Source organism: Oncorhynchus kisutch, linkage group LG1, assembly GCF_002021735.2.
Source record: "Oncorhynchus kisutch isolate 150728-3 linkage group LG1, Okis_V2, whole genome shotgun sequence".
Classification (NCBI taxonomy): Eukaryota; Metazoa; Chordata; class Actinopteri; order Salmoniformes; family Salmonidae; genus Oncorhynchus; species Oncorhynchus kisutch.
The window spans coordinates 40,199,323-40,214,635 of NC_034174.2; the positions used below are offsets into that span (position 1 = coordinate 40,199,323).

At 43.9% G+C, this 15,313-nt stretch overlaps 1 protein-coding gene across 2 annotated transcripts in view; it reads left to right on the forward strand.

Annotated features, from left to right (window-relative positions):
- dnai1.2 (dynein, axonemal, intermediate chain 1, paralog 2) overlaps positions 1-14,010 on the forward strand; it is a 34,662-nt gene extending 20,652 nt beyond the window's left edge. The window contains exons 18-21 of one of the 2 annotated variants that reach the window (XR_002255820.2): positions 613-712; positions 2,763-2,948; positions 10,651-10,868; positions 13,549-13,651. Coding sequence is in view for 1 of the 2 variants with exons in the window: in XM_020487189.2 (XP_020342778.1) it covers positions 613-712; positions 2,763-2,948; positions 13,549-13,650 (388 nt within the window). In the remaining variant the exon portion in view is untranslated. Of the gene's footprint in view, positions 1-612; positions 713-2,762; positions 2,949-10,650; positions 10,869-13,548 lie in introns of both variants that reach the window. The other variant, XM_020487189.2, reaches the window with a different exon arrangement.
- The last annotated feature ends 1,303 nt before the right edge of the window (positions 14,011-15,313 follow it).

Sequence of the window (15,313 nt, forward strand, 5' to 3'; positions counted from 1 at the left end):
GACAAACATTTCAAACCATTGTATTGTTCCTACAGTTCACCAAACAGTCTCACCACTGGGAGCAATAACAGTCACTGTTCATGTCTTCTTCCTTTTCTTTGGAAAGAATGGAATATAAGATACTGCAGTTCACGCACTTTCAAACGTATCATCCTGGATCCCCCGCTCTGCCTCATCTCTCTAGACCCTGAAGACCTCACAGGAGCAAATAACATCAATTATAATACACTGACAGGGAGGAGAGGATATCTTTGGTGGGATAAGAGGAGGGCGCAGGTTGCGTTTACTCATCGGCTCGACCCAATGTAGTCTATGTAGCCTGAAGAGGTGCTATTGATTTTTATTTTCAAGCCCTCTCTCTCTCTTTCTTTTTTTTTCTCTCGGGAAGAGTAATGTCTGTCTTCGTCTTTTTCACTCTTTACTCTCTAACTTTTTACTTGTACTTATGATGAACTTATGAAGTAATGTGACCTCTTACAAAAGTTTAGAGAAGGTGTCTATGATGTATTGTTTTCTGCTATCTTTAAGGTAAATAACGTAATCTAGATTTTATAGTATTAGTATTTGTATCCATTACGGAGTCCTTATACTTCAGTGTCCATGTCTCTGTAGGACCCCAATGTTCACCTTTGACCTGAACGCCTCTGTGGGAGATGTGGCATGGTCTCCTTACTCCTCCACTGTCTTCGCTGCAGTCACCACTGATGGCAAGGTATGTAACCAATTAGAGGCAAAGAGACCAAGGCATGCCCTCTCACTCAAAAGTTGTTTTTATGAAACTCCATCAAGGCCAATGTAGTCGAAACGTTGTTAACTAACAAAAGCTTAAATCACTTTTGAGGAGCAGCAAACGGTGAATGGACATAAATGTCTGTCTGTCTATCTTAATTTCTTCCGAAAAATATGTTTAACACAATGACTCTTATATGGCTAAGAGGTAACAAACAACTTATATTACAAGGGTATCCCCTACTGAAGACATGGTCTGTATCAAAAAGAAAGAAATCAATAAGCATTGCCAATGCAGGTTTGATGGAGTCCGTCCCAGAGTCATTTGTACTACAGCACTCTCCAAGTATTTTGTTCTGTTTATCTCGGTGTCTGTTGTTAGCGCGCCAGCCAGCTGTTGTCATTGGTCTACTGACGTGATTGGTCTTCAGTGGCTTGGCCGGTCCATTGATGCGGGAGTAGCTGTGGAGGTTGTCATCTCTCTGGCCTGCCTGGGAGTTCATCACATTCTCCTGTCTCTCTCTCTCTCTCTCTCTTTCTCTCTATCTCTCTCTGTGTCTTTCTGTCTCTCTGTCTTTCTGTCTCTGTCTCTCTTTCTATTTTGCCTGTCATGTGAAATTAAGGAAATTAGTGCCGATGAACAATGTGACGATGCGCTATGAACCATCTGCTCTGTCACTTTGTCTGCAAACATACAGATTAGAAAACTCTGCGGTGTGAATGGTGTCTGATATGGCTGAAAACTGAGTCCTGTACTCCAGGGGTTTTGGGCCTCCCCAGTCCCCCACAGACAGGAAATGATATGGTTCACTGATAAAGACAGTCAAAAGGATGCAATAGCCTACATAAAAAATCTGGGCTAATTCACAAAACATGTATCCAGAAAATACTCAACACAAACACAACAGTAGCCTCAATAATGGCAAATAATTACTGAAATCCAGTTACCTCAACATTTGATGGATAAATAGTTACTGTAGAAATGGAAAAGGCCACATTTACGTAACCAAAGGGATACATTCCATTAACACTATACCTTTATCTAATTCTCAGCAATGTCAAATGAAATACACTGACAGCCATAACAACACAATTCAACTATAAAGAAGAATAGAGACTTCCCAATTATATAATATTACAAGTTATTGACCTGTTTTGTATCTAATCCAGTTCCTAGATGCTAGAAAACTTTCTATGGCATAGCCTAGATTTTGTTTTTCAAGCAGTTTCACAGCAACATCAGTTTCTAAGCAGACAGACCAGAATATGAAATATTCTCGGTTAAGGTTGAAACTGTCACGATACAACCATTCGTTTTTTGTCCTATACAGTACCACTTGTCTAATGACTGCTACAATTTGTATCATTTGGATTATATTTACAGTCATTCATAGTTGTCTCATTGAGATGAAAAATCCCTATTATAAGTGATAGCAAGCCTAGAGGTCAACGGCAGCCCTTCTTTAGAATGTCACCGCTGGCTATGTGGGCTGCTTGCTTCGTCACTCCCGCTAATGACCAAAATACTCCCTCTACACTGTGTGTGTGTGTGTGTTGGTTGACATGTATTTACTGATGAATGGACCAATTTTCAGTGATGCTAAATGTCAGGAGAGGCAAGCTTTTCCTGTCAGAGTCATTTGAATAACAAGACATCGCGCACACACACACACTCTCTCAGTGTTGCGCAAACACTGGTACGAACACCAGATGGTCCGAGTTGCATCCCCACTGAGAATCTCTCTCGCTTGCCTTGCTGATTTGGTTTGTCACTCAGAGGTTCCCAGCTGGAATAGATGAGGATGGAACAACAAGCGCAACTAGATTTCTTTAGAGAATATCTCATATATTGTTCTATAAAAAACAGTATGAGTCAGCTTTCACACTCATTCCAAAAGGCAGCCGGTTCAAACATTTCTGTTCTCCACCATCCCACATTGTATTGCTTTTCAGGTTTGACCAAATGACTCCCCTTGCATTTGCATGAGATAATCTCCTGAACTTTCTATATATCTTTTGCTTTTTTTCCTCAGGTTCATACCTTTGACCTTAGCATCAACAAATATGAGGCCATCTGCCAGCAGCCGGTGGTGGCCAAGAAAAAGACTAAGCTGACTCACATTGAGTTTAACCCCGTCTACCCCATCATCATCGTGGGAGACGACCGAGGATATGTTACTAGCCTCAAGCTCTCGCCTAACCTGCGCAAAAAACCCAAGGTAAGAGCCTAAAGAGCCCAGCAGCGCTGGAGCTGTGTCAGCAACTCTTAGCATGGTAATTTGGTATGTTAAAAAAGCAGCCTTTCTTTGTTGGAATGGTGTGAGCATACCCCAACGACAGAATGGTGTAGGTGTGTACCAGTCATTTAAAAACATTAATTTAAGTAAGCCGTTAATTGGCCAGCTCATTCTCCATGAGGAAATAGCAGACTTTTTTAAAACAGTTTGTTTGAGATATTGAGATACAAGTTTGAGGTTTTTGAAGTGTTTTGTTTCTCTAATTTATGCTTTGGCCACAAATACAGGTATAGGGTGAGTCAATAACATTATTTGTGTGTTAGTTAACAGAAAATTAACTTTTAAAAGTGAGATTTCCACTGGACAGTTAGTTTAACAATCAAGCGCTAGTTTACCATGGATGTGTTGACTCAACAGGAAGCCATGGCACCCTATTGCCTATATTAGTATTTTGGACCAAAAGTAGTGCAGGATATATGGGAATAGGGTGCCATTTTGGATACTTTAGATCTTTAGACCCATTTTCAGAAAGGAAAGCTAGCTCACAGTGCTACTGATGATTAAAAAACGATTAGATAAGCAGTGCTCTAATGATGAGCAGTAGTTCAGTGTTTACTGATTTCAACAAAGTGAGATGAGAGTTTTTTCCCTCCTTGGAAACAAGAAGATGCAGTTTCTTCACTTCCTGATGACTTGATCTCAATGGGCCGGCCATCGATCGGGGACTAAATTGTTCATTGCCAGCCGCTGCGTAGCCGGCCCTTGTCACATGCATTTCTCATAAAGGAAAAACCTCATTTATAATCATTGGTGTGTCTAGCTGCCATAAAACACCATTGATTGAAGGCCTTTGTGCATTTGTTTATTTTCACCTCTGGAGGCTCAAGTGAAAATGGATTGAGGGATATTTTATTACAGTATGGGATTGTTTGTGGCAGATATCCATTTGAGGGCAGAGCGTTCGGCCTTTTAAGGTGCTCATGTTCATTTTCATACTCTCCGTATTAATTCTTTGATAGTTGCGTAAGGCCACGTATTTTCCAGTCACTTAAAATTTCATGTCATGCTGACGCATGGCCTTTCTTCAAGGAACACACTTGTTTGCATCTCAGTGCTACAATGAGACAGCAAAATGACTTCCAAAGCCAAATGCTTCTAATTGGCATCAACAATGCTCCGATAGGCGAGCAGAGTATACTAAATGACAAATCACATTTCAGGGGGCGTGCGGTTATCGTGTCAAAGATGATTCACTTCCTTCGTGGCTTAAAATGACTACACTCTGCTAGCGTCATCGGTGTACTACTTGTACATTCTGTGTTTTTCATTTGAGTGGGGAAACTTTACTATTCACCTGTGGCTGTATCCCACTCTAGATATGTATCTGGCCTTTGCATTATTCATACAGGTCTGTTGTTGTTCTACACAGCTGGGAACAGATCAAATGATTCATCATCAGCAATGCCTACACCCAACGCATAATGCAATAAATAACACTGTTATGTTGTCTCTGCTACTCTCTCCTCTAGGCCTCGAGACACACACACACCTCTTTCTTCCCCCTCCTCTCTTTACACTAAGTGCTTACACATAGGCCTTTGTACAATGTAAACAGTTGATTGAATCACGTGTATAGTATGTGTGGTTCAACATGGGACTACCACTCTCTCTCCCCCACTCTGTCCAATTAGATTTGGTTGCATATCGTGAAGTAGTTGTTTGTTTGTTCATCTGTTTAATTAGATAATCCGTTTCTAAATGATCGTTGTACTGTGGTGAGAATATATATATTCTCAGTTTCAGTTCTTGTTCCCTCTTGATGGCTCCACTGGAGAACATGGGGGTTAGGGTCCGGGCAATTCACGGAGTAAAACCAATTTGACACGGGAGCCTTCAGCTGTTCCCATCTCATTAGTCACACTCCCGTTGTACCCTCTGATAGTGGTGGCTAATGAGGTGTGGTGTTTATAATCACTGTGCGCTCAGTAACCACAGGCCAAGAGAAGGAGTCTCTGACATAAAGGACAACACGGACATCAGGCGTCAAGTCACGGCATATTAATTACACTCATTTTGGGGGTTAGCCACGGCTGTAGTTCCGGTACACGTCAGAGCATTTAACAGTTGGACTCTGATGTTTCTCAGTGACTAAATTAATCATTCATGGGAATCGTTGGTGTTGATGAGACCCGAGTTCTAAGCCAAGTTATATAGTTGAGGGCAAACATTTATCTGTCCAACTTCATCCCCAGCACAGCACCCTCCAGATGTTTATTTAGGAGCATTGTGACAACCAGCCTCTCCCCTCCGTCTCCCGTGGCTGTCCAAAGCCACTGACAGTGAAAAGACAAAGCCTGCCCAAAACTCAATCTGTTGCCCCAGGACACAGCAGAGACATCTCTTCCTTTGTCCACTGGCACACCAATGAGCCTGTAATGTGTATTCACAGTTACCACCTTCACAACGTTGCAGATAGACATCCAATGTATAGCCTAGAGCTGACATAATACACAGCCTAGCCTATCCTCAATGACCGAGATCCATGTAACTTTTACTCCAGCGATTCTCAACTGGTGAACACAAATATGGGTCGAGGGAGGGTTCGAATGTGTCTGAGTAAAAAAATATATATATATCATTTTTTTACTCAGATACATTCAAAAGCTCCCTCGACCCAAATTTGTGTTCAACAGTTGAGAATCGCTGGAGTAAAAGTTACATGGATCTCGGTCATTGAGGATAGGCTAGGCTGTGTATTATATATACAGTGGGGCAAAAAAGTATTTAGTCAGCCACCAATTGTGCAAGTTCTCCCACTTAAAAAGATGAGAGAGGCCTGTAATTTTCATCATAGGTACACTTAAACTATGACAGACAAAATTAGGAAATAAAATCCAGAAAATCACATTGTAGGATTTTTTATGAATTTATTTGCAAATGATGGTGGAAAATAAGTATTTGGTCACCTACAAACAAGCAAGATTTCTGGCTCTCACTGACCTGTAACTTCTTCTTTATGAGGCTCCTCTGTCCTCCACTCGTTACCTGTATTAATGGCACCTGTTTGAACTTGTTATCAGTATAAAAGACACCTGTCCACAACCTCAAACATTCACACTCCAAACTCCACTATGGCCAAGACCAAAGAGCTGTCAAAGGACAACAGAAACAAAATTGTAGACCTGCAACAGGCTGGGAAGACTGAATCTGCAATAGGTAAGCAGCTTGGTTTGAAGAAATCAACTGTGGGAGCAATTATTAGGAAATGGAAGACATATAAGACCACTGATAATCTCCCTCGATCTGGGGCTCCACGCAAGATCTCACCCCGTGGGGTCAAAATGATCACAAGAACGGTGAGCAAAAATCCCAGAACTACACGGGGGGACCTAGTGAATGACCTGCAGAGAGCTGGGACCAAAGTAAGAAAGCCTACCATCAGTAACACACTATGCCGCCAGGGACTCAAATCCTGCAGTGCCAGACGTGTCCCCCTGCTTAAGCCAGTACATGTCCAGGCCCGTCTGAAGTTTGTTAGAGAGCATTTGGATGATCCAGAAGAAGATTGGGAGAATGTCATATGGCCAGATGAAACCAAAATATAACCTTTTGGTAAAAACTCGTTGTATTTGGAGGACAAAGAATGCTGAGTTGCATCCAAAGAACACCATACCTACTGTGAAGCATGGGGGTGGAAACATCATGCTTTGGGGCTGTTTTTCTGCAAAAGGACCAGGACGACTGATCCGTGTAAAGGAAAGAATGAATAGGGCCATGTATCGTGAGATTTTGAGTGAAAACCTCCTTCCATCAGCAAGGGCATTGAAGATGAAACATGGCTGGGTCTTTCAGCATGACAATGATCCCAAACACACCGCCCGGGCAACGAAGGAGTGGCTTCGTAAGAAGCATTTCAAGGTCCTGGAGTGGCATAGCCAGTCTCCAGATCTCAACCCCATAGAAAATCTTTGGAGGGAGTTGAAAGTCCGTGTTGCCCAGCAACAGCCCCAAAACATCACTGCTCTAGAGGAGATCTGCATGGAGGAATGGGCCAAAATACCAGCAACAGTGTGTGAAAACCTTGTGAAGACTTACAGAAAACGTTTGACCTCTGTCATTGCCAACAAAGGGTATATAAACAAAGTATTGAGAAACTTTTGTTATTGACCAAATACTTATTTTCCACCATAATTTGCAAATAAATTCATTTAAAATCCTACAATGTGATTTTCTGGATTTTTTTTCTTATTTTGTCTGTCATAGTTTAAGTGTACCTATGATGAAAATTACAGGCCTCTCTCATCTTTAAGTAGGAGAACTTGCACAATTGGTGGCTGACTAAATACTTTTTTGCCCCACTGTGTATATATACATATACATATATATATATATATATATATATATATACACAGTACCAGTGAAAAGTTTGGACACACCTACGTATTCCAGGGTTTTATTTATTTGTACTATTTTCTACTTTGTAGGATAATAGTGAAGACATGAAAACTATGAAATAACACATATGGAATCATGTAGTAACCAAAAAAAGTGTTAAACAAATCAAAATACATTTTATATTTGAGATTCTTCAAAGTAGCCACCTTTGCCTTATTGACAGCTTTGCACACTCTTGGCATTCTCTCAACCAGCTTCATGAGGTAGTCACCTGGAATGCATTTCAATTAACAGGTCTGCCTTGTTAAAAGTTAATTTGTGTGATTTCTTTCCTTCTAATGCGTTTGAAAGTTTTTTCAAGTTTGTTCAAGTGCAGTTGCAAAAACCATCAAGTGCTATGATGAAATTGGGTCCCATGAGGACCGCCACAGGAAAGGAAGACCCAGAGGTATCTCTGCTGCAGAGGATAAGTTCATTAGAGTTATCTGCACCTCAGAAATTGCAGCCCAAATAAATGCTTCACAGAGTTCCGGTAGCAGACATCTCAACATCAACTGTTCAGATGAGACTGCGTGAATCAGGCCTTCATGGTCGAATTGCTGCAAAGAAACCACTACTAAAGGACACCAATAAGAAGAGACTTGCTTGCGCCAAGAAACATGAGCAATGGACATTAAGACCACTGGAAATCTGACATTTGGTCTGATGAGTCCAAATTTGAGATTTTTGGTTCCAACTGCCGTGTCTTTGTGAGACGCAGAGTAGGTGAACGGATGACCTCCGCATGTGTGGTTCCCAACGTGAAGCATACAGGAGGAGTTGTGATGGTTCGGGGGTGCTTTGCTGGTGACACTGTCAGAGATTTATTTACAATTCAAGGCAATCTTAACCAGTATGGTAACCACAGCATTCTGTAGCAATACGCCATCCCATCTGGTTTGCACTTAGTGGGACTATCATTTGTTTTTCAACAGGACAATGACCCAAAACACACCTCTAGGCTGTGTAAGGGCTATTTGACCAAGGAGAGTGATTGAGAGCTGCATCAGATGACCTGGCCTCCATAATCCCCCGACCTCAACCCAATTTAGATGGTTTGGAATCAGTTGGACCACAGAGTGAAGGAAAAGTAGCCAACAAGTGCTCAGCATATGTGGGATCTCTTTCAAGACTGTTAGAAAAGCATTCCTCGTGAAGCTGGTTGAGAGAATGAGTGTGCAAAGCTGTCATCAAGGCAAAGGGTGGCTACTTTGAAGAATCTCAACTACAGTTGAAGTTGGAAGTTTACATACACCTTATCCAAATACATTTTAACTCAGTTTTTCACAATTACTGACATTTTATCCTAGTAAACTTTCTTAGGTCAGTCCATTCCCATGGACGTTGGAGCACTGGACGGGTGCTCTATAAGCCAAGTCACCCATAACACCACTCCCATCCGCCTATGGGTGTCAGGGAACCACAGCGAGGATATTCGGTTCCTGCTCATCAAGTCCCCTCTGATTCCCGTGGTATTGGGATTCTCCTGGCTCCAACAACACAATCCCCTCATTAACTGGTCTACTGGTGCCATCATAGCCTGGAGCCCATTCTGCCACGCCCATTGACTGAAGTAAGCGCAACCTGCCCCGGGACTTCTTCCTGGGGGCTCGGAAGGTGCCCCAGAACATCCTGGTTCATCCGGACCCAACCTGTCAGTTCGTGGTGGAGGTGAGGGGGCTGTCCTGTCCCAGCGTTCTGCCCTTGACCTCAAGCTACATCCTTGCGTCTTCTCCCATTGCCTCAAAGCCACGGAAAGGAACTACAATGTAGGGAATCGGGAGCTTCTCACGGTGAAGATGGTGTTGGAGGAATGGAGACACTGGCTGGAGGGGGCGGAACATCTGTTCATCGCGTGGACTGACCACAAGAACCTAGAGTATCTCCGCAACGCCAAGCGCCTCAACTCCAGGCAAGCCAGATGGGCCCGGCTTTTCACACGGTTCAACTTCTCCCTCTTGTACCGGCCAGGATCCAAGAATGTCAAGCCGGATGCACTGTCCCGCCGCTATAGCCCCATGACTACTACCCTGGAACCCGAGACCATCCTTCCTACCTCATGCCTGGTGACGGCACTCAGCTGGGGAATAGGGAAGCAGGTTCGTGAGGCACTGCGTTCCCAGCCAAACCCCGGGGGGGCCCATGATGACCGGATGTTCATTCCCGACACTATCCTCTCCGCGGTCCTAGAGTGGGCCCACTCCTCTAGGCTGGCCTGCCACCCGGGAGCCCGTCGGACCCTGGCCTTTGTGCAACAGCGCCTTTGGTGGCCTACCATGGTCCCAGGCGTGTCCACATTCGTCGCGGCTTGCACAGTTTGTGCACAGAACAAGACTCTTCGGCAAGCTCCGACTGGTCTCCTCCATCCTCTGCCTGTCCCCCACCATCCCTGGTCTTGCATCTCCCTGGACTTTGTCATGGGTCTTCCTCCAACTGATGGCAACACCGCCATCCTGACCGTGGTGGATCAGTTCTCTAAAGCCACCCACTTCATTCCTCTCCCCAAACTACCATTTGTCAAAGAGACGGCCCAGCTCATGGTGCAGCACGTCTTCCGGATCCATGGACTGCCCGTGGACAGAGTCTCCGACCGGGGTTCTCAGTTCTAATCCCAGTTCTGGAAGTTTTTCTGCACCCTCATTGGGTCGTTGGCCAGCCTGTCCTCCGGGTTCCACCCCTTGTCCAACGGCCAGTCGGAGCAAGCCAACCAGGACCTCGAGACCACCCTGCGCTGCCTGGTCTCTGCCAAACCCACCACCTGGAGCCAGCAGCTAGTGTGCGTCGAATATGCCCGCAACACCCTTCCCTGCTCTGCCACGGGCCTATCTCCCTTTGAGTGTTCCCTCGGGTATCAGCCCCTCTCTTCCCTGAGCAGGAAGAGGAGGTCGGCATACCTTCTGCCCAGATGTTTGTCTGCCACTGTTGTCGTACCTGGAAGAGAGCCTGGAGGAGGGCCCTCCTCAAGACCACCTCCAGGTATCGACGACAAGCGGATCGCCATCGGACCCCGGCTCTCCGGTATCGTCTCGGGCTGAAGGTATGGCTCTGGGATCTGTCCCCTCTGGATCTGCCCCTCCGGGTGAAGTCTCGCAAACTTTCCCCCCGGTTTATCGGCCCTTTCCTCATCTCCAAGGTCAATTAGCCCCTTTGCTGTTCATCTTCTGTTGCACCGTACCCTTCGTATACGCCCCACCTTTCATGTGTCCCATATCAAGCCCGTGTCTCACAGTCCCTTGTCATCCATTTCCAGGCCCACCCCTACTCCCCGGGCCTTCGATGGCCATCCAGCGTACACGGTGAGATGCCTCCTGAGGGTTCGACCATGGGGCAGGGTTTTCCAGTACCTGGTTGACTTGGAGGGTTATTGCCCAGAGGAGAGGTGCTGGGTCCCTGCTAGAGACATCCTGGACCCAGCCCTCATCGCTGACTTCAACCGCCGGCACCCCGGTCAACCTGGTATGCGCCCAGGTAGGACGTCAGGTGTCGCCCCTAGAGGAGGGTGAGGGGAGTACTTTCACGCCCTGATCTGTTTCACATGTCTTTGTGATTGTCTCCACCCCCCTCCAGGTGTCACCCATCTTTCCCATGATCCCCTGTGTATTTATACCTGTGTTCTCTGTTTTGTCTGTTGCCAGTTCGTCTTGTTTGTCAAGCTTACCAGCATTCGTCCTGTCAGCTCCTGTCTTTTCCCAGACTCTTTTTTTCTCTCGCCCTCCTGGTTTTTGACCCTTGCTTGTCCTGACCCTGGGCCTGCCTGCTGTCATGTACCTTTGCCTCTGTTGCTATAATAAACGTTGTTACTTTGACACAGTCTGCATCTGGGTCTTACCTTATCCTGATTTCAAGTAAAAGTGAATGTCACCCAGTAAAATACTACTTGGGTAATAGTCCAAATGTATTTGGTTTTAAATATACTTAAGTATCAAAAGTAAATGTAATTGCAAAAATATACTTAAGTATCAAAATTAAAAGTATTAATCATTGCAAATAGCTTATATTAAGCAAACCAGATGGAACAATTTTCTTGTTTTTATTTATTTACAGATAGCCAGGGGCACACTCCAACACTCAGACATAATTTACAAACAAAGCATGTGTTTAGTGAATCCGCAAAATCTGAGGCAGTAGGGATGATAAGTGCGTGAATTGGACCATTTTACTGTCCTGCTAAGCATTGAAAATGTAATGAGTAATTTGTGGGTCAGGGAAAATGTATGGAGTAATAAGTACATTATTTTCTTTAGGAACGTAGTGAAGTAAAGGTGAAAGTTGTCAAAAATATAAATAGTAAAGTACTTTTTTTTTTTTTTACATATACCCCAAAAAATTATTTATTGTAGTACATTAATGTATTTTTACTTTAGTACTTTACACCACTGTGACTAAAATCCAGGAAGAACAAGTGTAGACATGATAATGATCCTATATTTTTTTATATTTCATTTAACATCTTAACAATTTTTCTTCAATCACAGTATTATTAGCAGAGGTATTTAGCGAATTTGGTTGATTTTGTGATCACAAACCAGTGACCTTAACATTATTCATAAAAAATATTGGCAAAATTGAATTATTGACAATGAAAAATGTTTGACTGTTGTCATATTATTGGTACATTTACTATCAATATAGCATCAAAAATAGTTTTCCAGCTTGCATTTTGGCAAAACATTATTCGCAATGTGAATATTGGATTGCGACTGAGACAACCTGGTTAAATTTGGGTCCCGAGGCAAAACCAATTGAGAACCACTGTTCTACAGTATATCTATCTGCATGCCCTGTAACGTTGCACCCTCCTGAACAAGCCCCTGATTTAGGAGCCTATGCGTATTATTAGTCTGCAATGCAGTACTGGGGTCTCATCTATACGCATAACCTCTAAACATTGAGAAATCCTATTGAAATAGGTAGGAGTGCCATGATTTGAAGATCTCTGTCCCATGCATGCCGACAAGATAAGCTCCCCCTCGGTAAAAGCTTTCTAAAAAAGGTTATGAATGAGATGTATTTTTTCAAGGCCAGTCAGCTATCTACTCACTGTACCACTGCCTAAATCAGGTCATCCACTACAGCATCAAGTCATCTGTAGCATTTTTGCAAAATATATTTTTGTAGTCTGTGAATATTGCAGCGCTCTGTCACTGAATTTCCATAAATTCAATATTAGACCACCATGTTTAACTGCTGTGTGTGTGTGTGAAGGTCCCTGTGCTATAACACTCTACAGCACAGCCCTGTGAGCTTTGAGTATCCCTATAATATAGTATACTGTAGTGATGTTGTATGAGGGGTGGAGCAGGAAGCAGGAACAGGAATGGGATGGATCTCACTCCACTACTTATCATCTCTGCCCATTCAGCTTTCTCTCTCTCTCCCGTATCTATCAGATATGATGAAATGCCTTAAACAGAGAGAGGGGGCATATTTAAACAGATAGGGGAGTATTTTAATTAAGATACTATGTCGGGTCTGCCCACCTGTCCTCGCACTTCTACCTTGCAACTTCTAGAAATAGCATTAGTGTTTTTCAAGAGTGTTAAAGCACTCTGTGCATGACATGTACCGCAATGCATGTTGGATTGAATCATACCCTTCCTTAGTCCTTACCAGTTAACAAGGTTGGGCAAGGACCACTGAAAATAACCAGCGCTCTCGAGTAAATAATCCAAAGGATGCTAATTCAATTAAAGTCTCACCCCAGGATACACAGTGTTCCATCAGCCAGGTTGGTAACCATAGTGATGATCTCAGATAAGGAGGAGGTACTTGATGTCCTCCCAGGGAGAAATGATGAACCTCCAGAACAGCATGGGAGAAGTGCCAGGTGGCCACATTACCACCGGACACCATGTTGGACCACTTCCTTTACCTCTTGTTGGCCACGTTTGAAGTCAATGGATAAGTTTTAACTGCCAATAACACATTCCATATTGGAAGTTGCACGCTCTGCAAGTCTGCCTTTTTCTAATTTCTTAGTCTCTGGAAAGAAAGGCTTTTATTGGATTTCATTTCTCCAGGTCTTTTATCTTGCCTTTGTTTACCATCCCTTCCTTCCCAGCTTGTTTTCAGTGTATGTTTTTCTTCATTAAGGTCAAGTTGTTTCCCCTGCAGTATTTGACATGTGTGCTACTGTGTCTCTCACCAGGAGAAGAAGGGTCAGGAGCTGCCCAAGGGGCCTGAGGTGGAGATCGCCAAGATGGAGAAGTTGCTGAGTTTACTGCGGGAGCCAGAGAACAGCAATGCTTAGAAACTATGACAACACCATGCAGGACTGTAGTCGCCCACTATTTCTACTACTGCACTCCAGTTATAAACCCACCACCAGTCATGCCTTATTACTACGGTCTTCTAAAGCTGCATACTAAAGCCAACGTTCCTTCCTGTTGAAGTATAGTGGGGTCTATTGGATCTGTGCAATATAGCCTACTGTTTTTCTCACTCTTGCGCTGTGCACTATACTAAACATATAGATAGTCAGTGTGCAACCAGCAAAGTCTCCTTTACCTGATGCGGCAAAACCACTCAAGCTTTGGGTTATATTTTTTTGTTTTGGAAAACAGAGTAGCTCAGTTTGTTTGGAAATATTAATAAAAAATATTTATCATTCCAATGTCTGGCACGTCTTGTTATTTTTGTTGTGAAGGGGAAGAGATGCTATGTCCTCGTCAGAACAAGTCACATAATAGGCGTTGTAGGAGTTCTGTCCTACAACAATGTGTGGGCTGTCATTGACACTGTATCAAAGGAGGTTAGTACTGAGAGGACCACATTTTAAGAGGACAAAGTGAACAAAGCCTCTAAGCTCCTTACATAACACTTAGTATGCATCTCTCAAAGACCACTGCTATGTATGAGTGACCATGACGCACACTCCACACAGCCCGCTGTTACCGTCAATACACACAGGCTTGTTTTTCTTCGCAAGAAAATGTCTGAAATTAGAAGCATTTAGAAGCTTTGGAGAAGTCCAGTCATTCAGAGAAGTCTGGTCCAGTCCTCAGACACTCAAGGTTCTAGCCTCTTTGACCCCACATGAATTAACCTTGTGTTAAACCATGTGTCTTTGACCTCACTAAGTTGTGTGTGAGTGTGTGTGTGTATAACACATTCAAGCCTGCATTCCGTTATACATGTCAGTACTATCAAGGACCAAGAAGATCAAACGGACTATAACAGTTGAGTTATTGATGCCAACTTGTCTCTGAGACACATTTTTAACTGTTACAGGTTGTTTCATTCATTCAGCTGCTGAAGTTAAGAGGAACAGTTATACTTAGATTTTTCAGAGGGCCAGTGGGTGCTGTCTGCTTGACAGTTGACATGCAGTTAGAGCCAATTTGTCTGGCGCCCATTCCTCTACTAGCCAGTTGGCTAGTAGAGATCAGTCTATTCGGTCTACTATACAGGGGATCAGTCTATTCCTCTACTATACAGTACCTCCTGGAGCATTTAATATACGCTGTGGTGCTCACTCTCTCTAGCTGCCAGTCAGGAGGTCAGCAAGTACTTGTGTTCGCTGCTCTGTTGCGGCTGCCCAGCGGGAACAGCCAGCACTGGCACCCTCTCCTGGCTGGAGGGCACCTTGCAGGCCCTGTAGATGATGAGGAAGAGGACAAGGAGGAGGATGGCCACCAGGGCATTGCAGGCGATGGCCACCACAGCTGCCGTGGACAGCCCCAGTCTCTCCCCGGACTCCATGACACAAACCAAACAGGAGCTGAGTCAACTGAAACAAGTCAACCAACACTAGAGTGGGCTCTCTTTAACTGTAGTCTCAGCGTAAGAGTATATGGTGTGAATCTATTCCAATATCTGTGGGTGGTTAGACTGGCGCCAACTAGAATGATTCTAGAGCTCTTGATGTTGTGATACTTGTGCAGGACAGATGATGATATATATAAAGATAGTTC